The sequence below is a fragment of the Oncorhynchus clarkii genome, chromosome 17 (genome assembly GCF_045791955.1).
Source record: "Oncorhynchus clarkii lewisi isolate Uvic-CL-2024 chromosome 17, UVic_Ocla_1.0, whole genome shotgun sequence".
NCBI classification, from domain to species: Eukaryota; Metazoa; Chordata; class Actinopteri; order Salmoniformes; family Salmonidae; genus Oncorhynchus; species Oncorhynchus clarkii.
The window spans coordinates 53,653,733-53,679,993 of record NC_092163.1 but is presented as its reverse complement, the minus strand read 5'-3'; the positions used below and the strand labels follow the sequence as shown (position 1 = coordinate 53,679,993).

The 26,261-nt window shown below is 44.2% G+C and overlaps 2 protein-coding genes across 2 annotated transcripts in view; one reads left to right on the top strand and one right to left on the bottom strand.

The window, feature by feature from the left end:
* LOC139371115 (cadherin, EGF LAG seven-pass G-type receptor 2) overlaps positions 1 to 19,090 on the top strand; it is an 82,909-nt gene extending 63,819 nt beyond the window's left edge. The window contains exons 9-34 of the mRNA XM_071111193.1: positions 199 to 365; positions 1,506 to 1,685; positions 3,408 to 3,521; positions 3,619 to 3,793; positions 3,929 to 4,070; positions 4,184 to 4,304; positions 4,468 to 4,651; positions 4,934 to 5,035; positions 5,168 to 5,262; positions 6,224 to 6,433; positions 6,853 to 7,036; positions 7,381 to 7,705; positions 8,582 to 8,749; positions 8,933 to 9,056; positions 9,237 to 9,437; positions 9,760 to 9,934; positions 12,361 to 12,473; positions 12,884 to 12,966; positions 13,253 to 13,379; positions 13,486 to 13,596; positions 13,796 to 13,926; positions 14,168 to 14,256; positions 15,961 to 16,122; positions 16,521 to 16,760; positions 16,890 to 17,112; positions 17,931 to 19,090. Of these exons, the coding sequence (XP_070967294.1) occupies positions 199 to 365; positions 1,506 to 1,685; positions 3,408 to 3,521; positions 3,619 to 3,793; positions 3,929 to 4,070; positions 4,184 to 4,304; positions 4,468 to 4,651; positions 4,934 to 5,035; positions 5,168 to 5,262; positions 6,224 to 6,433; positions 6,853 to 7,036; positions 7,381 to 7,705; positions 8,582 to 8,749; positions 8,933 to 9,056; positions 9,237 to 9,437; positions 9,760 to 9,934; positions 12,361 to 12,473; positions 12,884 to 12,966; positions 13,253 to 13,379; positions 13,486 to 13,596; positions 13,796 to 13,926; positions 14,168 to 14,256; positions 15,961 to 16,122; positions 16,521 to 16,760; positions 16,890 to 17,112; positions 17,931 to 17,955 (3,971 nt within the window). The 3' untranslated portion in view covers positions 17,956 to 19,090. The remainder of the gene's footprint in view (positions 1 to 198; positions 366 to 1,505; positions 1,686 to 3,407; positions 3,522 to 3,618; positions 3,794 to 3,928; positions 4,071 to 4,183; positions 4,305 to 4,467; positions 4,652 to 4,933; positions 5,036 to 5,167; positions 5,263 to 6,223; positions 6,434 to 6,852; positions 7,037 to 7,380; positions 7,706 to 8,581; positions 8,750 to 8,932; positions 9,057 to 9,236; positions 9,438 to 9,759; positions 9,935 to 12,360; positions 12,474 to 12,883; positions 12,967 to 13,252; positions 13,380 to 13,485; positions 13,597 to 13,795; positions 13,927 to 14,167; positions 14,257 to 15,960; positions 16,123 to 16,520; positions 16,761 to 16,889; positions 17,113 to 17,930) is intronic.
* A 932-nt stretch (positions 19,091 to 20,022) lies between these two features.
* Positions 20,023 to 26,261, bottom strand: part of LOC139371114 (dual serine/threonine and tyrosine protein kinase) — a 48,370-nt gene continuing 42,131 nt past the window's right edge. Inside the window, exons 11-15 of the mRNA XM_071111192.1 lie at positions 23,910 to 24,042; positions 23,706 to 23,819; positions 20,723 to 20,837; positions 20,492 to 20,626; positions 20,023 to 20,339 (exon numbers count right to left, since the gene is read on the bottom strand). Coding sequence (XP_070967293.1) covers positions 20,152 to 20,339; positions 20,492 to 20,626; positions 20,723 to 20,837; positions 23,706 to 23,819; positions 23,910 to 24,042 — 685 coding nt within the window. The 3' untranslated portion in view covers positions 20,023 to 20,151. The remainder of the gene's footprint in view (positions 20,340 to 20,491; positions 20,627 to 20,722; positions 20,838 to 23,705; positions 23,820 to 23,909; positions 24,043 to 26,261) is intronic.

The following is a 26,261-nucleotide window of genomic DNA, read 5'->3' as shown; positions in this document are numbered from 1 at the left end:
TCTTGTTCTCCCCTTCCCTCTCTCTCTCCTCACTTTCCTCTCTCCCTCTCTATCTGCCTCCCTCACCCCCCACTCTCTGCCTCCCTCACCCCCCCCCCTCTCTCTGTCTGCTTCCCTCCTTTCCATCTGCCTCCCTCACCCCCCCTCTCTATCTGCTTCCCTCACCCCCCTCTCTCTATCTGCCTGCCTGTGTTGCAGTGATGGCCAACCCGCAGCGTTTCCTGGGTAACAGCCTTTTGCAGTGGACTAACCTGGTGGCGGTGGTCACTGTGCCGTGGCACGTGGAGCTTATGTTCCGCACACGCCAGCCTAGTGCCACCCTGCTGCACCTCACCGCCGGACAGCACCACAACCTCACCCTACAGGTACAGAGAAAACACATCTAATAGTCTCGCCATACACAGTCCTACCCACACACCCTCCTCTCTCTCACACACACACACACACACATCACACCTTCCTTAAGCCCTACTCCCAACTTTGTTTGTCTACTTTCTGTTTAGCCTGGAATTATTTTGTTTAGATTTGTTTCTTATTTTTCATTTCTACAACTGTAAAGCATCTTTTAAGTCCTTTGAAAAGCACTATATAAATGTATTTTCCATTCATTATAATTATTTTTATTATTATTACTACCCTATAGTGTCTCACGCCAGCAGAGGCCTGGTCTGCCATGTCACAGTATACTGTACAGCCCTCCTCAATCTGGCATATGCACACACCTTCAACAGCATTACCCAACAATACGGAACAGCACTACAAATACACCTCACAGGTGCAAAGGTGTTTACTGTAGGCCATTTCATATGTCATTACGTACAGTATAATACATATTAAACAGGATTTCATCTTATCTGAAGCTAAGACAGAGCCAAACAGCCAATAGTTTTGATAGGAATTCCTTTCACTCATTTTGTATCAGATTATGCATGTGTTTTCCCCCTCAGTATGGTGTTGGAATAGATTAGTGCATTGTGGAATAGATTAGTGCATTGTGGCATGTAACTCCAGCAGCTCACACAGAGTGACTGTGGGTTAGTTGATGTAAAGCTCCACCTGTTGGCTGTCTGGGCAGCAGCATGACTTTAAATATTTGATGAGATGAGAGATGAAGCCTGCCAACTAACAAACGCCTCATCCTGAGATCTGAGAGCTGCCTTTACCCAGGCCTTTCAGATAGCAGCTGTTGTTTGTCTAGACAGGTGCCTTTTTTGAAGTTGTATAACAGTCCAGCAACTATTTTAAAGTTGGTACATTTAAATAAAAAAAATATTTAAAAAACAGGGCTATTTTCTTAGCTACTGTATTACCATAGATGATCTGATATGGATGAGAAGAAAAGCTCTCTGTCTGTGAGCATGTGATGTTTGCATGCTAAAGGTCTTTTTCTCTCTCCTGCCGTCCCTCACCTCTCTTCACATTGCCCCACCTCTCTCATGCCATTCCATCCTCTCCCACATATCTCTCTATCCTCTCCCGACCCCCTCTCTCTCTCCCTCCCCTAGCTGCGCGGTGGCAGTGTGGTGATGGGCCTGCAGAGGGGCGAGGACTCCACCCTGTCCCAGGTAGAGGAGGTGACAGTGAATGACGGAGACTGGCACCATGTGCAGATGGAGCTGAAAGATATCCCGGGCGGCGAGCCCCGCCACAAGGCTGTGCTCTCCTTTGACCATGGCCTCTACACGGTGAGACACTGTTAGAAGACAGACTGTAGGTTTGGAATTTTAATTACATTTAAATAGGTACAATACCAGTCTAAAGTTTGGACACACCTACTCATTCAAGAGTTTTGCTTTATTTGTATTATTTTCTTCATTGTAGAATAATAGTGACGACATCAAAACTATGAAATAATACGTTGAATCATGTAGTAACCAAAAAATATATTTTAGATTTTAGATTCTTAAAAGTAGCCACCCTTTGCCTTGTTGACAGCTTTGTACACTCTTGACATTCTCTCAACCAGCTTCATGAGGAATGCTATTCCAATAGCCTTGAAGGAGTTCCCACATATTCTGAGCACTTGTTGGCTGCTTTTCCTTCACTCTGCGGTTCAATTCATCCCAAACCATCTCAATTGGATTGAGGTCGGGTGATTGTGGAGGCCAGGCCATCTGATGTAGCACTCATCACTCTCCTTCTTGGTCAAATAGCCCTTGCACAGCATGGAGGAGTGTTTTGGGTCATTGTCCTGTTGAAAAACATATGAGTCCCACTAAGTGCAAACCAGATGGGATGGCGCATTGCTGCAGAATGCTGTGGTGGCCATGCTGGTTAAGTGTGCTCTTGAATTCTAAATAAATCGTTGAGTGTCACCAGCAAAGCACCCCCACACCATTACACCACCTCCTCCATGCTTCACGGTTGGAACCACACATGCAGAGATTATTCGTTCACCTACTCTGTCTCACAAAGACACGGCTGTTGGACCAAAAATCTCAAATTTGGACTCATCAGACCAAAGGACAGATTTCCACTGGTCTAATGTCCATTGCTTGTGTTTCTTGGCCCAAGCAAGTCTCTTCTTCATATTGGTGTCCTTTAGTGGTTTCTTTGCAGCAATTTGACCATGCAGGCCTGATTCACGCAGTCTCCTCTGAACAGTTGATGTTGAGATGTGTCTGTTACTTGAACTCATTTATTTGGGGCTGCAATCTGAGGTGTAGTTAATTGCTGATTTCTGAGGCTGGTAACTCTAATGAACTTATCCGCTGTGTAACCGATGTGAAATGGCTAGCTAGTTAGCCGTGGTGCGCGCTAATAGCGTTTCGATCGGTGATGTCACTCGCTCTGAGACCTTGAAGTAGTGGTTCCCTTTTCTGTGGCGGTCCTCATGATAGCCAGTTTAATCGTAGCGCTTGATGGTTTTTGCGACTGCACTTGTAGTAACTTTCAAAGTTCATGATATTTTCCAGATTGACGGACCTTCATGTCTTAAAGTAATGATGGACTGTCTTTTCTCTTTGCTTATTTGAGCTGTTCTTGCCATAATATGGACTTGATATTTTACCAAATAGGGCTATCTTCTGTATACCAACCCTACCTTGTCACAACACAACTGATTGGCTCAAACACATTAAGAAGGAAAGAAATTCCACAAATTAACTTTTAACAAGGCACGCCTGTTAACTTAAATGCATTCCAGGTGACTACCTCATGAAGCTGGTTGAGAGAATGCCAAGAGTGTGCAAAGCTGTCATCAAGGCAAAGGGTGGCAACTTTGAAGAATCTCAAATATAAAATGTTTTTATTTGTTTAACGCTTTTTTTGGTTACTACATGATTGTTATTTCATAGTTTTCATGTGTTATTTCATAGTTTTGATGTCTTCACTATTATTCTACAATGTAGACAATAGTAAAAATAAAGAAAAACTGTATTTGTTTGTGATCTGATCTACCAATCCAGGCCAGCATGGAAGTGGATACTAAACTGAAGGGGGCGAAGGTCAAGACTCTGAGTGTCGGGGGCATCACTGGGGCTGATGGGAAAATACAGCATGGCTTCCGCGGCTGTGTGCAGGTTCATTAACCTCTTGTCACGCAAACACAGACGACACACACATACTATGTCTGTCCATGTGTCTGAGTGCGTTCTCCCTGGTGTGTGTGTTCCTCAGGGTCTGCGTGTGGGGGAGACCTCTTCCAGCTCAGTGTCTCTCAGCTTGTCTCAGGCCAGGAGGGTGAACATGGAGCAGGGCTGCAGCGTACCAGACCCCTGTGTCTCTAACACCTGCCCCTCTAACAGCTACTGCAGTGATGACTGGGACAGCCACTCCTGCACCTGCCTCACCGGTCAATCTGCCAACCATCATCAGCATTATTTTCCTCATCATTAGATTTTACAACCATATTATACGACCATATAGTCTTACGTTGATCCCTCCCAGACATAACTTATGAATTCTTATTGTGTTGTTTACCTGCCAGGTTACTATGGCGATAACTGCACAGACGTATGTGCGCTAAACCCCTGCGAGCACCAATCAGCCTGCACCAGGAAGGTTAGCTCCTCCCGCGGCTACACCTGTGACTGTCCCAGCAACTACTTTGGCCAGTATTGCGAGAAGAAGTTAGTAAAACATCTTAATCTTTGCTATACACAGATCATATCACTATGTTTTTGTTGGTCCATAAGAATGTATCTGTGTATCTGTTGTGTTTCTGACTATGTGTGGCCCTCAGGACTGACCTGCCGTGTCCCAGGGGTTGGTGGGGACATAAGACCTGTGGTCCCTGTGACTGTCAGACAGATAAGGGCTTCGATGCCGACTGCAACAAGACCAGCGGGGAGTGCCGCTGCAAGGTGAGCCAGCTGACTACTGTGTCTCAATGGCAGGATGGTTTAAGTGGATAGGGGCGATGGGTGAAACTGCACTGTGGGCTGGTATTATTTTTTTACTTCCTCCCTTCCTTTTCTTCTCCCTCCCCCTCTATCTCTCGCTCTATCCCTCTCTCCCTGCTCTCAGGATAACCACTACCGTCCAGAGGGCAGCGAGGTGTGTCTGCTATGTGAGTGTTACCCAGTGGGCTCGTTCTCACGGGCGTGTGAGAGGGAGAGCGGGCAGTGCCAGTGTAAGCCAGGGGTCATCGGGCGCCAGTGTGACCATTGTGACAACCCCTTCGCTGAGGTGTCGCCCAACGGCTGCGAAGGTCAGCATTAACATGCGTCACATGACAGTAAAGAATTACCAAATGTCACATGCTTCAGAAATGTTTCTGTAGTCCAGTCTGATTCATTTAGTTCACTGATTTAGTAAATGAATGTGATTACATGGCCTTTTAAAAAGTGTTTTTGTGCCAAGCAAATTCTATGTCATGTGTACAGTTACACCTGGACAATTAATTTGATCAGCTTTCCTGTTCTCCCTCCCCTTTCGCCCTCCCTCTCACTTTTCCTCCCTCTCGCTTTCTCTCCCTGTCTTTCTCTCTCAGTGATCTATGACAGTTGTCCCCAGGCAATAGAGGCAGGGATCTGGTGGCCCAGGACTAAGTTTGGTCTCCCTGCAGCAGTCCCCTGTCCCAAGGGATCTATCGGTACGATGAATCTCAGCAGTTTAGCTAATTACCATACTATAATGGAATATACTATACTATGCACTTAAACTTGCCTCGGGTCTTTCCAGCATGTTCCTCTCCTTTTATGAAGATGTCCCCCTTCTTTCTCAGGCACAGCTATTCGCCACTGTGACGAACACAAGGGATGGCTGCCCCCCAACCTCTTCAACTGTACCTCTGTCACCTTCACCAAACTCAAGACCCTGGTGTGTACAGCTCCACAAGAGCTAGACTCATTTACCCCTCATACAGCTCCACTAGAGCTAGACTCATTTACCCCTCATACAGCTCCACTAGAGCTAGACTCATTTACCCCTGATACAGCTCCACTAGAGCTAGACTCATTTACCCCTCATACAGCTCCACTAAAGCTAGACTAATTTACCCCTCATACAGCTCCACTAGAGCTAGACTCATGTACCCCTCATACAGCTCCACTAGAGCTAGACTCATTTACCCCTCATACAGCTCCACTAGAGCTAGACTCATTTACCCCTCATACAGCTCCACTAGAGCTAGACTCATTTACCCCTGATACAGCTCCACTAGAGCTAGACTCATTTACCCCTCATCAGCTCACATTTATATGGATCCATTCACTTCAATGACTTATTCTATTAAGTTGAATGATGAACTGATTTTATTGCTGTAATATAGCAGAGTTAGGTCTTTTTGTTCTACATTTATTTTAGTTACCATCGAGACCAAGGTCACTTTTACAAGGGAGCCCTGCATATACACAACTTATTAAATACAATATATAAAATGGTGCTGTAAGACTGTTCTCTCTCTCCCTGCTGTAAGACTGTTCTCTCTCTCCCTGCTGTAAGACTGTTCTCTCTCTCCCTGCTGTAAGACTGTTCTCTCTCTCCCTGCTTTAAGACTGTTCTCTCTCTCCCTGCTGTAAGACTGTTCTCTCTCTCCCTGCTGTAAGACTGTTCTCTCTCTCCCTGCTGTAAGACTGTTATCTCTCTCCCTGCTGTAAGACTGTTCTCTCTCTCCCTGCTGTAAGACTGTTCTCTCTCTCCCTGCTGTAAGACTGTTCTCTCTCTCCCTGCTGTAAGACTGTTCTCTCTCTCCCTGCTGTAAGACTGTTCTCTCTCTCCCTGCTGTAAGACTGTTCTCTCTCTCCCTGCTGTAAGACTGTTCTCTCTCTCCCTGGTCCAGTCGGAAAAGCTTTCCCATAACGTGTCTCTCCTGGACTCTGGGCGGGTCCAGCAGATGGCAGCCATGTTGGCCAACGCCACGCTGCACACGGTGGAGTACTACGGCAGTGATGTGAAGGTGGCCTACCGCCTCACCCAGAGCCTACTGCAGTACGAGAGCCACCAGCAGGGCTTCAGCCTGACCGCCACCCAGGACGTCCACTTCACTGAGGTAACACGACAACACACAACACTACACAACACAATATTGCAGAGTGTAACACACCACCATGCAGTGCAGCATAAGGCAGCGCAACACAGTTAATACAGCATAACACCACATGACCAGAGGAGGCTGGTGGGAGGAGCTATAAGAGGACAGGCTCATTGTAATGGCTGGAATGGAAAAATGGAATGCTATCAACCACATCAAACATATGGAAACCAAATGTTTGAATCCATTCCATTAATTCCATTCCAGCCATTACAATGAGCCTGTCCTCATGTAGCTCCTCCCACCAGCCTCCTCTGCACATGACACAATGCAACATGCATCTCGGATAAACTCTTTAGGTAACTGAACACAACACATTTGCCTCCACCACCCTATGCCAGTCTCTCTCTGACCCCCTGCCCTCCTCCCCACATCAGAACCTGGTGCAGGTGGGTAGTGCCATCCTGTCCCCAGGCACACGGCCACACTGGGAGCTGATCCAGCAGACGGAGGGGGGCACGGCGACCCTACTGCACCAGTATGAAGAGTACGCCAACACCCTGGCACAAAACATGAGGAAGACTTACCTCAGCCCCTTCACCATTGTCACACCACACATAGGTGAGTGTGGTCTACTTTGCTTTACACTAGGTATAGACGTTATGTCGGACAGAAAGACACAATTTTATGTAGACCAGGGCTCTCCAACACTGTTCCTGGAGAGCTGGTTGATAAGCTGAATCAGGTTAGTTACAGCTGGGTTTGGAGCGAAGACTTACAGGAGGGTAGCTCTCCAGGAACAGGGTTGGAGAGCCTTGATGTAGACTTTTTATCAGTTGGAATATTTGTTGAATATTATTCCATAAGTTGTAGGATTCACAAACTGAACCATCTAGCCATCTACCTCTTTCTAGTGGTTTGTCTGCTGTCTAACCTACCCTATCTGTGTTGGGTGTTCTCCACAGTCATCTCAATAGATCGCCTCCAGAAGATGAACTTTGCCGGAGCCAAGCTCCCTCGCTACCAGTCTCTGAGAGGGCTGAGGCCTCAGGACCAGGAGACTGCCGTCACCCTCCCCGATTCAGTGTTCAAGCCGCCCATGGAGACCAAGGGCCACCGCCACCTGGACACCTTCCCAGAATCCTCTGTGAGAAACCAAACGTCCAGCAGGAAGAGGCGACATCGAGGTCCTGACGACCCTGAGCAGGAGGCCATCGCTAGCGTGATCATCTTCCACAGCCTGGCCTCGTTGCTGCCTGCGAGCTACGACCCTGATAAGAGGAGTCTGAGGTGAGACAGAGGGAGACAGGGACCTGATTCCATATTGACCCCTTACCTCCTACCTCTAGATACTTCACATAGATTTTATTGGATACATACTAGTAATATGTTCATGGGGCTACATTTCCCTGGTGGTATTTCTGCCATATTGCGGATCCTTTCAGATCTACACAAAGGTCTAAGGCAGGGGTACGCAGGTACTATTTGATAAGGTCTGGTCACACAAATTGCCTACGTGACAAAGGACCAGACTGATATTTTATTGTCGTAGTAACAAACCCCCACCTCGCAATCCATGCCAACCCCAAACTGTTCACAGCCCTCATGTTAGCGGAGAGAAAATGTTGCAGTTTTTAAGCCAATTTCTTGCAATTAGACACATTTTTCCGTGTCTTGTGTGTTTATATGATCCCAGTGGTCGAAGCCTGACCAAGTTCATAAAGAATACAGTAGTCGGTACTCGCGATACGTAATTACCCCTTTTGGGTCCAGATCCATACCGATGGCCACCAGTGGAGCATGGAGGGTGCAGGGCAGGGCTGCCCAACCTTCTTCCTGGAGATCTAATGTCCTGTAGGTTTTCAGTCCAACCCTAATTTAGCTATCTGATTCAGCTAGTTAAGGTCTTGTTGAGCAGCGAATTAGTAGAATCAGGTGTGTTAAATTAGGGTTGGATTGAAAACCCACAGGACTGTAGATCTCCAGGAAGAGGGTTGGACTGAAACCCCACAGGACGGTAGATTTCCAGGAAGAGGGTTGGGCAGCCCTGGTGTAGGGGTTAGGGGCCAATTTAGAATTGGAGAACATTATTAATGAGGAGGAGGAAGAGCAGCAACAAGGTTCCTGTTGAAGAATTAATTAGTGGTTTTGTGTGATGTCCACCAGAGTGCCTAAGCGTCCAGTCATCAACTCCCCGGTGGTCAGCATCACGGTCCATGACAACGAGGAGCTGCTGCAGCACATGCTGGACAAACCCATCACTGTGCAGTTCCGCATGGTCACCACCGAGGAGCGCTCCAAACCCATCTGTGTCTTCTGGAACCACTCCATACTGTGAGTTTTACACACACACACACACACACACACACACACACACACACACACACACACACACACACACACTAGCTATTTCAACTTTGAGCTGTAGAAACAAAGACTTAAAAAGTTATATAAAGGATTAGGTTGAAACCCAATAATCTGTCATCGCATTGTTTGACTGTTGTTTTTGTTTGTCAGAGCGGGGAACGGAGGCTGGTCAGCCAAAGGCTGTGAGGTGGTGTTCAGGAACAACACTCACATCAGCTGCCAGTGTTACCACATGACCAGCTTCGCTGTTCTCATGGACATCTCCAGGAGAGAGGTGAGCAAGGCCACACCACTACACAACACTAGACAGAACTACACCATATGCTGTATGAGTCTCGACTTCAATATACCTCAGACCACACCCTATAGGGGTCTTGTTCACTATAATGACCAAACAAAGCTCTTCTTAAACTAAACTTTTCCTCCACCCTCCTCTTCCTCTCTTCTTTCTCAGAACGGTGAGATCCTTCCAGTGAAGCTGGTGACGTGGAGCACGGTGAGCGTGACACTGGGCTTCCTCTTCCTCACCACGCTCTTCCTCCTCTGCCTGCGGGCCATGCACTGCAACAAGACCAGCATCATCAACAACGGCGCCACCGCCCTCTTCATCTCCGAACTCATCTTCATCCTGGGCATTAACCTGGCAGACAACCCGGTAAACTACTGGAACAAAGTTATTTTCTGTCTACCTTTTAATACTGAATTTGACCTCCTGTCGATCTCGGGTTCAGTACACCACTTTCAATATCCTACCTTCCCTCTCCTCTGTTTGGAATAGCTGTCTGATATGGATCTGATTAAAAACAAAGGAAAAATCATCAGAGCATTCTGCCCACTTTGAGCCCTGTAATATAGAGTATAATAAGTTCCCTTCCTCTCCCCCTCGCTCTCTCTCTCCCCCCCTCGCTCTCTCTCTCTCTCCCCCTCGCTCTCTCTCTCCCCCCCTCGCTCTCTCTCTCTCTCCCCCGTGTCTGTAGTTTGTGTGCACAATCATCGCCATCCTGCTGCATTTTTTCTACCTGTGCACCTTCTCCTGGCTCTTCCTGGAGGGCCTGCACGTCTACCGCATGCTGAGCGAAATACGAGACATCAACTACGGACCCATGCGATTCTACTACATGATCGGCTGGGGCGTGCCTGCCTTCATCACAGGTCTGAACAATACACACATCCTTACACACACACACACACACTGATGGACCGACCCCAGGTGGTAAGGGTAGGCAACATCACCTCCGCTACGCTGACCCTCAACATGGGGGGCCACACAGGGTTGCATACTTAGTCCCCTCCTGTACTCCCGGTTCACCCACGACTGCGTGGCCACGCACGACTCCAATACCATTAAGTTTTCTGACGACATGACAGTGGGTAGGCCTGATTACCGGCGACGATTAGACAGCCTACAGGGAGGAGGTCAGTGACGACAGTGTGGTGCCAGGACAACAACCTCTCCTTCAACGTCAGTGAGACCAAGGAGCTGATTGTGGACTACAGGAAACGGGGGCGAGCACGTCCCCATCGACGGGGCTGCAGCAGAGCAGGTCGAGAGCTTCAAGTTTCTGGGTGTACAAATCATTAAGGACTTAAAATGGTCCACACACGCAAACAGGCGCGACAACGCCACTTCCCTCCCAGGAAGTTGAAAAGATTTGGCATGGGCCCTCAAATTCTCAAAGTTCACCAGCTACACCACGAAGAGCATCTTGACTGGCTGCATCACTGCTTTGTATGGCAAGTGCACTGCCCTCCGTCACATGGCGCTACAGAGGGTAGTGCGTACGGCCCAGTACATCATTGATGCTGAGCTCCCTGCCATCCAGGACCTCTATATCAGAAAAATTGTTAAAGACTCAAGCCACCCAAGCAATAAACTGTTCTCTCTGCTTCCGCACGACAAGCGGTAGCGGTGGATGAAGTCTGACAGCTTCTATTCCCGAGCCATAAGACTGCTAAGTAGCTACACGAACTGTCTGCAATGACCTGTCTATTTTAACTTTCTTTATGCACATTCTATGCACATCCTACACACTGACACCCCAACACACACACACATACTTTTCTCACACAAACATTACATGCATAAACATTCATACTGACTCTACGCACACACACTCGCGTACAATCATATCCGCTGCTGTTACTCTGTTTATCATATATCCTGATGCCAAGTCACCTTACCCCTATACATATCTAACCCTACCACTCCAGTATCCCTGTCACCTTACCCCTATACATATCTAACCCTACCACTCCAGTATCCCTGTCACCTTACCCCTATACATATCTAACCCTACCACTCCAGTATCCCTGTCACCTTACCCCTATACATATCTAACCCTACCACTCCAGTATCCCTGTCACCTTACCCCTATACATATCTAACCCTACCACTCCAGTATCCCTGTCACCTTACCCCTATACATATCTAACCCTACCACTCCAGTATCCCTGTCACCTTACCCCTATACATATCTAACCCTACCACTCCAGTATCCCTGTCACCTTACCCCTATACATATCTAACCCTACCACTCCAGTATCCCTGTCACCTTACCCCTATACATATCTAACCCTACCACTCCAGTATCCCTGTCACCTTACCCCTATACATATCTAACCCTACCACTCCAGTATCCCTGTCACCTTACCCCTATACATATCTAACCCTACCACTCCAGTATCCCTGTCACCTTACCCCTATACATATCTAACCCTACCACTCCAGTATCCCTGTCACCTTACCCCTATACATATCTAACCCTACCACTCCAGTATCCCTGTCACCTTACCCCTATACATATCTAACCCTACCACTCCAGTATCCCTGTCACCTTACCCCTATACATATCTAACCCTACCACTCCAGTATCCCTGTCACCTTACCCCTATACATATCTAACCCTACCACTCCAGTATCCCTGTCACCTTACCCCTATACATATCTAACCCTACCACTCCAGTATCCCTGTCACCTTACCCCTATACATATCTAACCCTACCACTCCAGTATCCCTGTCACCTTACCCCTATACATATCTAACCCTACCACTCCAGTATCCCTGTCACCTTACCCCTATACATATCTAACCCTACCACTCCAGTATCCCTGTCACCTTACCCCTATACATATCTAACCCTACCACTCCAGTATCCCTGTCACCTTACCCCTATACATATCTAACCCTACCACTCCAGTATCCCTGTCACCTTACCCCTATACATATCTAACCCTACCACTCCAGTATCCCTGCACATTGTAAATGTGGTATTGGCACTGACTCTGGAACTGATCCTGTATATAAGTTACTTACTTTCTCGTGTTCTTATTTCAATTTCTTGTTTTTGATCAACTTGACTTTTTTAAAAATGTTATATTGGTTCTGCATTATTGGTAAAGAGCCAGCAAGAAAGGCATTTCACTGTACTAGTGCACGTAACAATACAAACTTGACACACACTGATGCACACACAAACACACAGACACAATGCCAACTCATGTATCCAATTAGAACGGTTGAAAGCCTTACTGTAGTTATTTGTTAGTTACTGGTGTGTTTGGTGGTTGTGTCGTCCAGGCCTGGCGGTCGGACTGGACCCAGAGGGTTATGGGAACCCAGACTTCTGCTGGCTGTCCGTGTACGATACTCTGATCTGGAGCTTGGCAGGGCCCATCGCCATGGTGGTGTCTGTGAGTACATTCCACGTCCTCATCAGATCTCTAATACAGTGTATTGTATGATATTTACAGTACCAGTCAAGTTTGGACACACCTACTCATTAAAGTTTTTATTTATTTGTTTGACTATTTTCTACATTGTAGAATAATGCAAAGCTGTCATCAAGGCAAAGGGTTTGAAGAATCTCAAATATTTGTTTAACACTTTGTTTTGGTTACTACATGATTCCATATGTGTTATTTCATAGTTTTGATGTCTTCACTATTATTCTACAATGTAGAAAATTGTCAAAATAAAGAATAACTCTGGAATGAGTAGGTGTCTTAACTTTTGACCGGTACTGTATATACTAGAGTTGTATAATAGTATGCCTTTATGTTATACAGTAATACATAGTTTAATTGTATTTTGTGTTTTCCAGATGAACATCTTCCTGTATATCCTGGCCTCCAGAGCATCCTGCTCCATGAGACACCACAGCTTTGAAAAGAAAGAGCCCCCTATGTGAGTGTTCTGCCTGCCGCTGCCTGAATTAAAAACAACACAAATTCTGTCATTAACACAGGCATGCTGTTGTACACCAAGGGTACATGACTACAGCACTTTAGAGAGTGCATTGTGTCATTGAATGGAGAGTGAAGCTGCCAATTCACTAAACTGTGGTTGTTGGCTCATGATGGATTGCATAAAAGTGAAAAACATATTTCTATATCCTCTGAACTCACTTATCCTAATGTAACCTTTGTGATGTTCTCATCTTACGTGTGTCTTTCTGTCTGTTTGTGTCTAGCTCTGGGCTGAGGACGTCATGTGGGGTTCTCCTCCTGGTCACGGTCACATGTCTGTTAGCTATACTCTCAGTCAACAGTGACATGATCATCTTCCACTACTTGTTTGCTGGATTCAACTGCCTTCAAGTAAACACTGTTTTTGTTTAACTTAAACCACAATTTAAAGACTTAGTCACTAGTTTGACTGTCAGTATCCTTGCTCCATTGACATTATTTGGTCTGTCTATTCCAGGGTCCCTTCATCTTCTTCTTCCGCATTGTGTTCAACAAGGAGGCGAGGAACGCCATGCGCTACTGCTGCAGCCGCAAACGCCCGGATCACATGATCAAGTCCAAGCCCTCGGTAAATCTCTCGTACTGTATAGGGACGTCATCAGTCATCCAAGGCCTAGTACAGACATGCACAGCTGTAGGCCCCCTTCATCATCTTTATGCTTGGACTTATATTACTAAGGACATTAACTAAAGCACCAAACAAATAAAACAGAATACTACCTACTAACTTATACCTCTCCTCTTTTCTTCCTCTCCTCCTCCTCCAGTCGTATAACTGTAACACCAGCTACATGGATGGCAGACTGTACCACTTGCCGTTTGGAGACTCCAGTGTCTCTCTGAACGACACCCTGCAGAGCGGCAAGAGCCAGCAGAGCTATGTCCCCTTTGTCCTCAGGTACGGTAAGCACAGAGGGAAACAACAGGCCCCATTGACACATGCTGTTTAGGTCCTCCTGCATCATTTTGTACTAGAAAAAGTTTTCTTTCCAGGTTAATTGAAAATGTGTGGGTTTTATGATGGTCATTGTTATGTACTGTAATACAGATAGAACACCCCTTTCAAAGCCACATACAAACTTACATTGAGGAGACCAGGGCTTTGTTTGTCCTGCTACAAGTTCTGTTGTGTTTTTCAGGGATGATGGTGGCCTGAATAATAGCCAGGTACACATCGCTCTGAACGAGCACGGCTCACTCTTCCATGAAACTAAAGAGCATTTAGATGGTAGGTCTCCCATTTGAATGTCATTAGGATCACTGTGACTGCCTTTTAGCAGCTTTGGTGCATAGCTCAAACACAGAGAGGCATACAGAGTATTCATTTCATATGGTCAATGTATGTATACAGTGCCTTGCGAAAGTATTCGGCCCCCTTGAACTTTGCGACCTTTTGCCACATTTCAGGCTTCAAACATAAAGATATAAAACTGTATTTTTTTGTGAAGAATCAACAACAAGTGGGACACAATCATGAAGTGGAACGACATTTATTGGATATTTCAAACTTTTTTAACAAATCAAAAACTGAAAAATTGGGCGTGCACAATTATTCAGCCCCCTTAAGTTAATACTTTGTATTTTTTCCCATTCCTCCTTGCAAAACAGCTCGAGCTCAGTGAAGTTGGATGGAGAGCATTTGTGAACAGCAGTTTTCAGTTCTTTCCACAGATTCTCGATTGGATTCAGGTCTGGACTTTGACTTGGCCATTCTAACACCTGGATATGTTTATTTTTGAACCATTCCATTGTAGATTTTGCTTTATGTTTTGGATCATTGTCTTGTTGGAAGACAAATCTCCGTCCCAGTCTCAGGTCTTTTGCAGACTCCATCAGGTTTTCTTCCAGAATGGTCCTGTATTTGGCTCCATCCATCTTCCCATCAATTTTAACCATCTTCCCTGTCCCTGCTGAAGAAAAGCAGGCCCAAACCATGATGCTGCCACCACCATGTTTGACAGTGGGGATGGTGTGTTCAGCTGTGTTGCTTTTACGCCAAACATAACGTTTTGCATTGTTGCCAAAAAGTTCAATTTTGGTTTCATCTGACCAGAGCACCTTCTTCCACATGTTTGGTGTGTCTCGCAGGTGGCTTGTGGCAAACTTTAAACGACACTTTTTATGGATATCTTTAAGAAATGGCTTTCTTCTTGCCACTCTTCCATAAAGGCCAGATTTGTGCAATATACGACTGATTGTTGTCCTATGGACAGAGTCTCCCACCTTAGCTGTAGATCTCTGCAGTTCATCCAGAGTGATCATGGGCCTCTTGGCTGCATCTCTGATCAGTCTTCTCCTTGTATGAGCTGAAAGTTTAGAGGGACGGCCAGGTCTTGGTAGATTTGCAGTGGTCTGAAACTCCTTCCATTTCAATATTATCGCTTGCACAGTGCTCATTGTGATGTTTAAAGCTTGGAAAGTCTTTTTGTATCCAAATCCTGCTTTAAACTTCTTCACAACATTATCTCGGACCTGCCTGGTGTGTTCCTTGTTCTTCATGATGCTCTCTGCGCTTTTGACGGACCTCTGAGACTATCACAGTGCAGGTGCATTTTTACGGAGACTTGATTACACACAGGTGGATTGTATTTATCATCATTAGTCATTTAGGTCAACATTGGATCATTCAGAGATCCTCACTGAACTTCTGGAGAGAGTTTGCTGCACTGAAAGTAAAGGGGCTGAATAATTTTGCACGCCCAATTTTTCAGTTTTTGATTTGTTAAAAAAGTTTGAAATATCCAATAAATGTCATTCCACTTCATGATTGTGTCCCACTTGTTGTTGAAAATACAGTTTTATATCTTTATGTTTGAAGCCTGAAATGTGGCAAAAGGTCGCAAAGTTTCAGGGGGCCGAATACTTTCGCAAGGCACTGTATCTCCACAACACTCATTTGTCATCATCTTAACTTGTGTGTGTGCAACAACAGATCACGACTCGGACTCGGACAGTGACCTGTCTCTGGAGGATGACCAGAGCGGATCGTACGCCTCCACACACTCCTCTGACAGCGAGGAGGAGGGGCCCTACCCACCAGATGAATGCTGGGAAAGCATGGCATCCAATGTGTCTAAGAGACCACACCCTCAGGGTATGACCTCACATCTATAATACACCGAGTCACCAACTCTATACGACCTCACACCTATAATACCTCACTCTCAGTAGACCACACGCAGGTAGTATGTGAGCACAGCCCCATGCAGTAACACTCTTGATAATACCGCTCACACACTTCTGCTTTAACAGTATACCACACCCAAACATCACACACATACCAGACAACTCTTCAATAGAATACACCTACACTGTACACAATTGTCTGGGTTTAAATGAATCCACTTCTGAGCAGAACATGAATCTTACTTAAACATGCATAAATAACACCTGAATTACCCGATTCTGGTCTTGTAAGACAACAGCTTACACCACGATGTAATGCATCAAGCATTTAAGATGTAGTCTTAAAGTTGTCTGGGTGTTCGTCAGATAACAACCTGAGTAAGCTGTACTGGCCAGGGGAGTTTGTGACGACAGCTAGCAACAGTGAAGGCCTGGGGGGAGCAGGAAGGCTAAAAGTAGAGTCTCTGGGCAACCCTGAACTGGGCCAGACACGGGACCACCGAGGCATGCCAGACGACAGGCCAGGGGACAAGGCAGAGGGCTATGGGAAGGACCATGTGATGCTGCTGCCCAGTCTGCCCAACCTTAGCGCACACCCACAGAAAGGTCAGCAACAAACCCTAACGTCAACCCTGCTGCAACATTCCACATGTTATTCCACTCTATATCTTTGTAGAGGTGGGATTTCCAGAACTTCAGAAATGTTTAGGATAGGATGTGTCTTTTCAAATGCAGGAATCCTGAAGAAGAAGCAGCTCTCCCCCATTGCGGAGAGAAATGGTATCAACCGCATCCATAACGAGCTGTCCGAGAACGCTCTTGGCCACGCCTCCTCCCAGGGCTCCTCCTCCGGTGAGAGCCGAGGGGGCGGGGCCAAACCCAGCTTACCAGATCAGCTGAATGGTGTTGCCATGAGCATCAAGGCGGGGACAGTGGACGGTGACTCATCAGGGTCAGAGTGAGTGTCATCACAACACCGAGCACCAAACATGACTCACGTCCAAACAGAATGTCATATAATCCAAAGCAACAGCTCTTAGATAGAAGTTAAGATATTTGTTAGTACTTGTTGCTTTGTGTTGTATACTGCATGTCATATTTTCTGCACACCAGTCTACCAATTTGATGTCCCACTGAATGTGTCGTGCCCCCGTCACCATTGTGTGTAGTCTGTCCCCTGTTCTTCTTTGCCTATGTAGTGTTGATTTTAGCATGCTAGCTTGTTAAAAGTCAAATATATAGAGTACCGGTCACATTCTCATCAATGAGCTCAGACGTCAAGTAACTCCCATGATCAGGTGATTTTATCATGTTGTGAACAAAAAACTGTTAGTTCCATAAACAGAGGGACTTGGTAAAAGCTACTTTTGATGAGTTAATACACACTGTTTGGAACCATTATATAAATTGCTAAATACAAGTGTCTTTAATAGAAGCAAAATCATTATATGACCAGTGTCTACAGTGCAGAGTATTGTAGTTTACTAACCATCAATATCTGTCCTCTCTCTCTCTCCCTCCAAAAAACATAGATTCCTATTCTTTAATTTTATTCACTGAAGCACTTGATCCTCATTTGAAATCAGGATCATTGTCTTCTTATCGATCGATCCTTCATCCCTTATAACCAAAATAATAATCCCATATAATTTGGTTATCACCTCTCACACTGTGTGTACGTACGTGAATCATTCTCATTCATTGTTTTCTGTTCCTTCTGTTTTCCCCGTGTTGTGTAACGTTTGTTCCCCATCCACCCACCCTCCATTTTCCCAGCAGCCACCGCAACCCCTCCATATGAGCCGGCTGACGGAGGGGTGTGTCTTTGCAGGTCATAGAGCCTCGGCCCTCATCGCCATGCTTACTTTTCTCTGAGTAACAGGAGCTGATGTCTGAAAAACAGAGAGCGTTGGACTTTCCTCACCTGGAGATCCATGAAGTACCCTCTCTCCAACCCCAATTTTTTCTGAGTGCACGCGCGCATGAATGTGTGTGAGAGTGCCAAAACCTCAGGAGTCTCTGCAAGGGCCCAGGCACACTGATGGAATGAGTCTCTCTTTGTAAATCATTGTTTACATACTTGAAGTGATGCACTTTTTAAAATAATTTACACTACCCGGCCAGGTGTGCTGGTAGTTACTGGAGCCGATTCAGTTTTGTTTATTGTGGTTTATATGTTTCAAACTCCGGAGATTAAGAACAATGAAGTCCTCCTTTGGCTGGGTCATTTAGCTGTAAGATTTTAAAAGTTCAGGGAATTTCCTCAAGAAGCTTAACTAGTTTGTAATCTCACCTGTACAGTTGTTTTGTTCAAGGATTTAGTTATTCTACTGAGGTCCGTTTGAGTTTTGCTGTAGAGAGAACTCATTTCTCCACTCCGGTCTCAGGAAGCTGCCAGCCTGAGCTGGTGGACAGGAAGAGTCAGTACAAAATGTCTTTAGACTGAACAGGTCTCTGCAGAGGGATGAACAGCTCCACCCAAACCACTACACTGGAGGAAAGGACTCCTGTTGAAGTGTGGCTGTAGGCCATGGGGTCACGCCCCGTAATGGAAGCACTCTGTAAACAGTTTCTCTCACTACTGAAGGATGTTTAAAGGCAACAGCGACTAGTCAGCTGTCATACACAGACACTAGAAGTGAGAATGTCTGCCTTTCTCCACCATTTCGCCTTCATTTTATTGCATTATCATTGGAGGAAAAGAGCCTGCGTGTCAAGAACTTTTGATATCTTTACTTTTGTGAATTTTTGTATAAACTCTGAGAATGCTCACGTTTTTGTCCAAGGGGATATGCTTTCATTTGAATCAGCGACTTTGTATTTTATAGATTAGATAGTTCCATTGTTTTTGTAAAATACGTGCTGTAATACTGACATGTATTCCAATTTTACTGTGAAGAGTTCTGTAAAAAGAAACACTAATACTTCATCTTCAATTGAATCATGTTGCATAAACTGTACACCTCTACATTCCCACTTATAAAAAGCAGTTCAGGCAATTTGTGTATGAAAGAGAACCTGTTATTTTTCTATCAGCACTGGTGCTCCCTAATGACATCTGAAAGCATTCATGATACTGTCAAGGTTCATTGCCAATAACACTATGATAAAGGTTAACATTTGAATCAAGCCTACAAATGAGTGCAACCATTCAGGTTCCTAGTGAATCAGTTTGTTTACTTAACTGAAGCACTAGATAGGGAGTAGCAACTTTTTTCCCATTATCTGGATTGTACAAACAGTTTGCTTTGCGCTCCAATTATGACAATCAACTGCTTAAAACCAAGACTTGTAGTTTTCTGTGAATTCACACATTCGATGTGGTATTGTTTTTCTTTCCGGGGAAATAGGCTAATAAGAGCATTCCATGGATGTCACATGTAGCAGAATGCTGAACTGCAACCAAAACACAATGTTAACTTGCACTGAGTATTTCCTCAATGGGCTGCAGCTCCCACCTAATGCGAGAGGGACACATTGTTCCAATTACAGTTTAGGTATAAAAGTTGCCTGCCCCCCCGGGACTAGAGCATAAATTGAGACTACACTAAGGCGGGCTTCTGTGCATTGTACCCGGTCTTCACCCATGGGATATTTTTTTTTATACTTCGAGTCAAATAGCAAAACAATTCCATGTCAGCATCTTCATAAATACAACAGAACCCTATGTAAAGAGTGATTATTTTGTCAAAATCATTTATTAAAAAAAAGTTGGAATTGCATAGATGCAGGAATTCAATTAATACAATCTAAAATTATATATATTTTTTTTAACATTTCATATCTAGTAACAATTAGCATGGAGGAAAGCATAGTGTACACTAGACAGTTTGTACTATACAAATACACACGACATAAACATGTGAACATGTTTGTCCAGTTTCAGTTCATCTTAAATAGTGTATATTTAACTCCTTTAAAGGAAGAGGAAACTGTCTTGGTCATATCTTTTTTTTTTTTTGACCATAATCCTTTGCAACAGTCTGGTCCGCTTGTGTCAGTTTGAGTCCTCCAGGCTGCTGCTTTTCTGATGCGAGCCACATTTACAAAGCCGTATCATGATGCTTTGCAGGCTGGGCTCTACGATACCGAGCAGGGGCCTCTGGGAAGGGTCTCCATTCCAGCAGGCCTCCATCAGCTGCCAGCATTCCTCATCAAAGCTGGCCAAACGCTCGGGCCTCGCGCCTGAAAACATGGGCACAATTGAGGCCCTGGCAGCCCTCTAGCCCAATTCAGTCAACAGAAACTACACACTAAGTCCTGGATAAAATACAAGTGTTACTGAAATCTTGATCATATCCAGTTGAATTAGTATTTTAGATATGGGTCTACATTACCTTTTTTAACGTTATTCCACAACTGGTCCTTGCTGGAGCATTTCTCAAAGGACTCTGGGAGTTTGACAGAGCCAGTGCAGAGATACCAGAACAGGATTCCAAAGGCATAGACGTCCACAGAATTATCATACTTTCCTGAAGAAAGAGGTCAGACTTGTGGTTAAATCAAAGAGCCTAGAATGAGAGGTGGTCTATGATACAATACTATGACTGAGTAACAGGATATTTGACCTGTAAAGAGCTCTGGGGCCATGTGGATGGGGGTTCCTACGATGCTGCCAGACATCATGGCCTCTGGCTTACAGAAGCCCAGGTCTGTGATCTTGGCCCGGTTCTGCTTGTCCAACTGAGGGCCAGAGGAGCGGAACACATTAGGAACATGTGTACAAGACGTGACATGTCAGGATCATAAATATTGGTTTCTCAAAGGATACACGAGGTCTTGCACATACAGAACTCGATTTGCGGCTGGCGCTAAGGAGACACAAGTGTCAAACGGCACATTAGTTTGCAATTTCATCATGTAAAAACTGGTGCACTGGCATTTTACCTATCTAACATCAGCTCACTTGCACTGAGGTGGGAGTGGTGGACATATGAGGTGTGTCCTTAACACATTCAAAACATGACAATTTCATTCAGCGCTAATGGGAAGTTAAGACCTGCTTTTTGCTGGTCTTAACAGTAATAAAATTGATTTAGAGAACGGAAGCGCAAAAGAGATACGCATTTTGTGCCGGTGAATCTCGTATTTAGAAACAAACGATTGTTTCCTCTTCCCCCATTCCGTTTAATTGGATTAAAAACCAAGCTTAGCCTTAATCAAGGCTTGTTTAGCAAGCCCCTTAATCAAGGCTTGTTTAGCAGCATCGCATAGGTGCTTCTTTAACCAGGCCATTAGCCAAGTAGCCTCTAAAGAAAAGGGGTTTAAATGGTCAGAGTGCTTTGAAATATGTTAGGTTTTTGCCCTCATGCTTTTTCACTATTAACACAAATAATTCATTTAGCTTGTTCGAGCATTTTATCCATCCCCATTTTCAAAGAGCACGCCTCGTTCAATTACCAAAGAACTGTGCTCCAAACCTCCTAGAATGCTATATCAACAGCAGATTGGTTTTATAATCTGCCTCACACATAGGTAACGATACAATTGACAGGCGCCGAGTATTTTGTATAGACATGCAAATGTTGTGTGTAAAGACATGTAGGCCTACGTGTGCACAGACTACATGTAACATAGTAAATCCGGGCCAGTCAAATTAGTACGATATGTTACATAACACAAATGTCTAGCAACCCAAAGGTTAAATAACTTTAGCATTTAAACTAATTAGCAACTTTCCAACTACTTTTTAGCTACTTTGCAAAGACAACATTTTAGCTAACCCTTTAGCCAAACTTCTAAAATTAACCCTAACCACTAGCTTAGCTAACGTTAGCTAGCAAATTTGTAACATAATACAAATTGTAATTGGTTACACATCATACAAAATGGTTGGACAACCACAAATTAATAGGTACCATAGGAAACGTAACATAACATACTAAATATAGTGTCCCGGATTTACGTACAGAATAATGCGAGACTATGTTGCGCCACACTGCAATGGAAAATAAGCGATTCATGATATCATGCTTCTGACCCGATCCAATTTAGAAATAGTTGGTTTAGAAAGCAGACCGTTTTATAATCAAATTAAACAAAAAACAAGATCAAACTTATTAGAAAGAACATTGCTCAAATGCAATTACATTTTGTCTGCTATTTCTGGAGAAGCAAAAATATGATCTGGAAGATGGTTCCATTATGTTTATAAAACATTACATTTGCAAGCAGAAAAATGGTGAGTGAACATTCCCCCTTTCTATTTATATTGGATCTTTATCCAGCTTGCGTGAAATGTTTGGATGTGCGCTGATCACTGCCTTGAGGGAAAATGTACTTACCAATAAGACTGATTAGTGGTTGTCCCACCTAGCAATCTTAAGATAAATGCACTAACTACATCGCTCTGGATAAGATTTCTGCTAAATTACTCAAATGTAAAACTGTATTTAGTCATAGCCTATTTAAAACAAGCTTTGTTATCAGAATTTGATTAGAATTATACACCGTCTTTTCCAGCCTTAATAGCTTAATAACTACGTTTGTCCAGACTGCAATTTACAGTATGCCTAGCCCCTAGATCAGTGAATGCTCTAGCCATTTACAGTATGCCTAGCCCCTAGATCAGTGTGAATGCTCTAGCCATTTACAGTATGCCTAGCCCCTAGATCAGTGTGAATGCTCTAGCCATTTACAGTATGCCTAGCCCCTAGATCAGTGTGAATGCTCTAGCCATTTACAGTATGCCTAGCCCCTAGATCAGTGTGAATGCTCTAGCCATTTACAGTATGCCTAGCCCCTAGATCAGTGTGAATGCTCTAGCCATTTACAGTATGCCTAGCCCCTAGATCAGTGTGAATGCTCTAGCCATTTACAGTATGCCTAGCCCCTAGATCAGTGTGAATGCTCTAGCCATTTACAGTATGCCTAGCCCCTAGATCAGTGTGAATGCTCTAGCCATTTACAGTATGCCTAGCCCCTAGATCAGTGTGAATGCTCTAGCCATTTACAGTATGCCTAGCCCCTAGATCAGTGTGAATGCTCTAGCCATTTACAGTATGCCTAGCCCCTAGATCAGTGTGAATGCTATAGCCTGTTTAGCAATGCAATTAGAACATGTGGACTACAAAAATGTTCACCATATTTAACTAACCAGGCTATAATGGACTAACATTGTTGAGAACGCAATACATAAGACCGTAAATACACAATATGAAGCAACCACATATTTAGCCATGGAGCATGTTCTGAGGGGCCAAGCCTCAACACACCTACAACTTGTTTATTCACTAAAACCCAGCCCTTTCATTCCACCGCCAAACATCATCATACTGTGTAAGCAGGGAGGGGCTATTCTTACATAAGCAAGCAGCACAGCCGGAATATGAATGCTGAAATAATGAGGAATTCATTGGTGTGTGGTGCTGGAGAGAGTTTCTACTGTGGCCAGTCAGCCATGACCACAGTTGAACTCAGTTCAACATTAGAACTACGTCTAAAATTAAATCAATGGAAACAATTGAAGTGATATGATTTTACAATGTGGTAAACAACACTAGTGTTACACATTCAGCATGATTAGAGAAAGCACCTTTAACCCTTACTCACTAGAACGTTCTTTAGTTTAATGTCTCGGTGTAGAAGCCCCTGACCATGCAGGAAACGAATGCCTTCCACCACGTCCAGAGCGATCCGGAGTCTCTCCTTTAGTGATAAACCAGCCTGGGAGAGAGAGGAAAAGGAGACACTGAGGCATGGGATCAGGCAGACCTGTGATATAATAGATATAGAGTACATGGTAGATATGGTTACCTTCAAGCCTGTGTAGAGGTCTCTGTGAAGCCTCTCCATTATGAGCAGCACAGCAATGCTGGAGCCCCCACCGTAAGTGTGGTCAATCACCGAGCCGTGGAGATCCACCAGACGCTCATGTTTAGGGAGGGACCTGCAGCCATTCACAATAGAGTAGGAGAAATAAGGTCTTCAATTATCATATTACATCCTACCCTCTTGTGTAAGTGGAAATGTAGTTTCCTAATCTTTTTACAGTGCTCACTAGCACACACAACTTTTCCTTTCCAGCTGCATGTGTATGAAATTCTTCTGACAGCCACAGGGGGGCAGACCAGTCCCAACACTGAAATCTGGCCACATGAGAAGTTACTTCTCCATGACCTGCATTAGTGAGCTTTAAAGCAGCAATATAGCGGTAGAAACAATAACAAAGCAGTCTCACCGGCCTTAGTGCAGTACTAAGCTGAGGGATGGGCTGGAGAAATAACTTCTCTAAAAATGGATGCAAGGACTGACCATCCATGATATCAAAATTATATAGTTTTAACTATGTTTTGAGGCCATAGTGATTGGTTAAATTTTATTTGTTTAGAAACTGAGTAAAACAAGCTTTTTTATATACACACACATTATATATATATATATATATATATATATATATGGGTTATTCACAATAGGCTCTTTGTGGGTCAATTTCCACAATGACTATGGCATTAACTGTTTTAAAGTCACCATGGCCTCATGGTGAAATCCCTGAGCGGTTTCCTTCCTCTAAGGTAACTGAGTTAGGAAGGGCGCCTGTGTCTTTGTAGTGACTGGGTGTATTGATTCACCATCCAAAGTGTAATTAATTACTTCATGTTCAAAGGGATATTCAATGTGTGCTTTTAAAATTGTTTACCCATCTATCGTTAGGTGCCCTTCTTGGCGAGGCATTGGAAAACCTCCCTGGTCTGTGTATGAAATTCACTGCTCGACTGAGGAACCTTACAGATAATTGTATGTGTGGTGTACAGAGATGAGGTAGTCATTCAAAAATCATATTAAAAACCATTATTACACAGTCCATGCAACTTGTGACTTAAGCACATTTCTACCCCTGAACAGATTTAAGCTGGCCATAACAAAGGAGGAGCTGAATACTTAGAGTCAAGACATTTAAGTTTTTCCATTTGTAATTAGTGTGTACAAATTTCAAAAAACAATTCCACTTTGGCATTACAAGGTATTGTGTGAAGGCCAGTGACAAAAATCTCCCAATTTAATCAATTCAGGCTATAACACAAAATGCAGAAAATGACCTCCTACCCCTGCACATCAAATCAGTACTGGTACTCCATGAATATAGCCATGTTATTGTTATTAAATGTGTACTTATTCCTTGCGTCACTTTCTATTTTGTTATTGTATATTTTTCAACTCTCCATTGTTGGAAAAGGACCCCTAGGTAAGCATTTCACTGTTAGTCGACATATTTTGTTTACAAAGCATGTGACAAATAAAATGTGATTTGATATAGCATTTTAACATAGTAAATATAGGCCTATTTGTCAAGCCTTTGCTAATATAGGCCTACTTGCAGATGTGCATAGTATGCTTTGAGCCTAATCAAAAAGTATTTCAAAACTGTAAATAACAAAAAGGTAGCTAGGTAAGTTGTAAGATTTATAGTTAAAATGCAGCATTGCTTTGCATGGTGTTCTGTTGCAGGTTCTCTTTTGGTTATTCATTGTCAAGCTTTAAAAACCGAAGCCAGACTGCAACATTTTAGTAGCCTAGGAATATGGTGTGTCTGCACTTTCCCTCCTCCCCTCATGCTATAAATGGGACTTATAAGAAAATGGATTAAATCTACATACAATACTCCATAATGACAAAGCAAAAACAAGTTATGAAGTTTGGCAAATTAAATAAAAAGTGAAATATCACATTTACATAAGTATTCAGACGCTTTACGCAGTACCTGTTAAAGCACCTTTGGCTGAGAGTCCTCTTGGGTATGACGCGACAAGCTTGACACATCTGTATTTGGGTAGTTTCTCCCATTCTTCTCTGCAGATCCTCTCAAGCTGGATGAGGAGCGTCGCTGCACAGCTATTTTCAGGTCTCTCCAGAGACGTTCGACCGGGTTCAAGTCCGGGCTCTGACTGGGCCACTCAAGGACATTCAGAGACTTGTCCCAAAGCCACTCCTGCATTGTCTTGGCTGTGTGCTTAGGGTTGTTGTCGTCCTGTTGGAACGTGAACCTTCGCCACCCAGTCTGAGGTCCTGAGCAGGTTTTCATCAAGGATCTCTCAGTACTTTACTCCGTTCATCTTTCCCTCGATCCAGACTAGTCTCCCAGTCCCTGCCACTGAAAAACATCCCCAC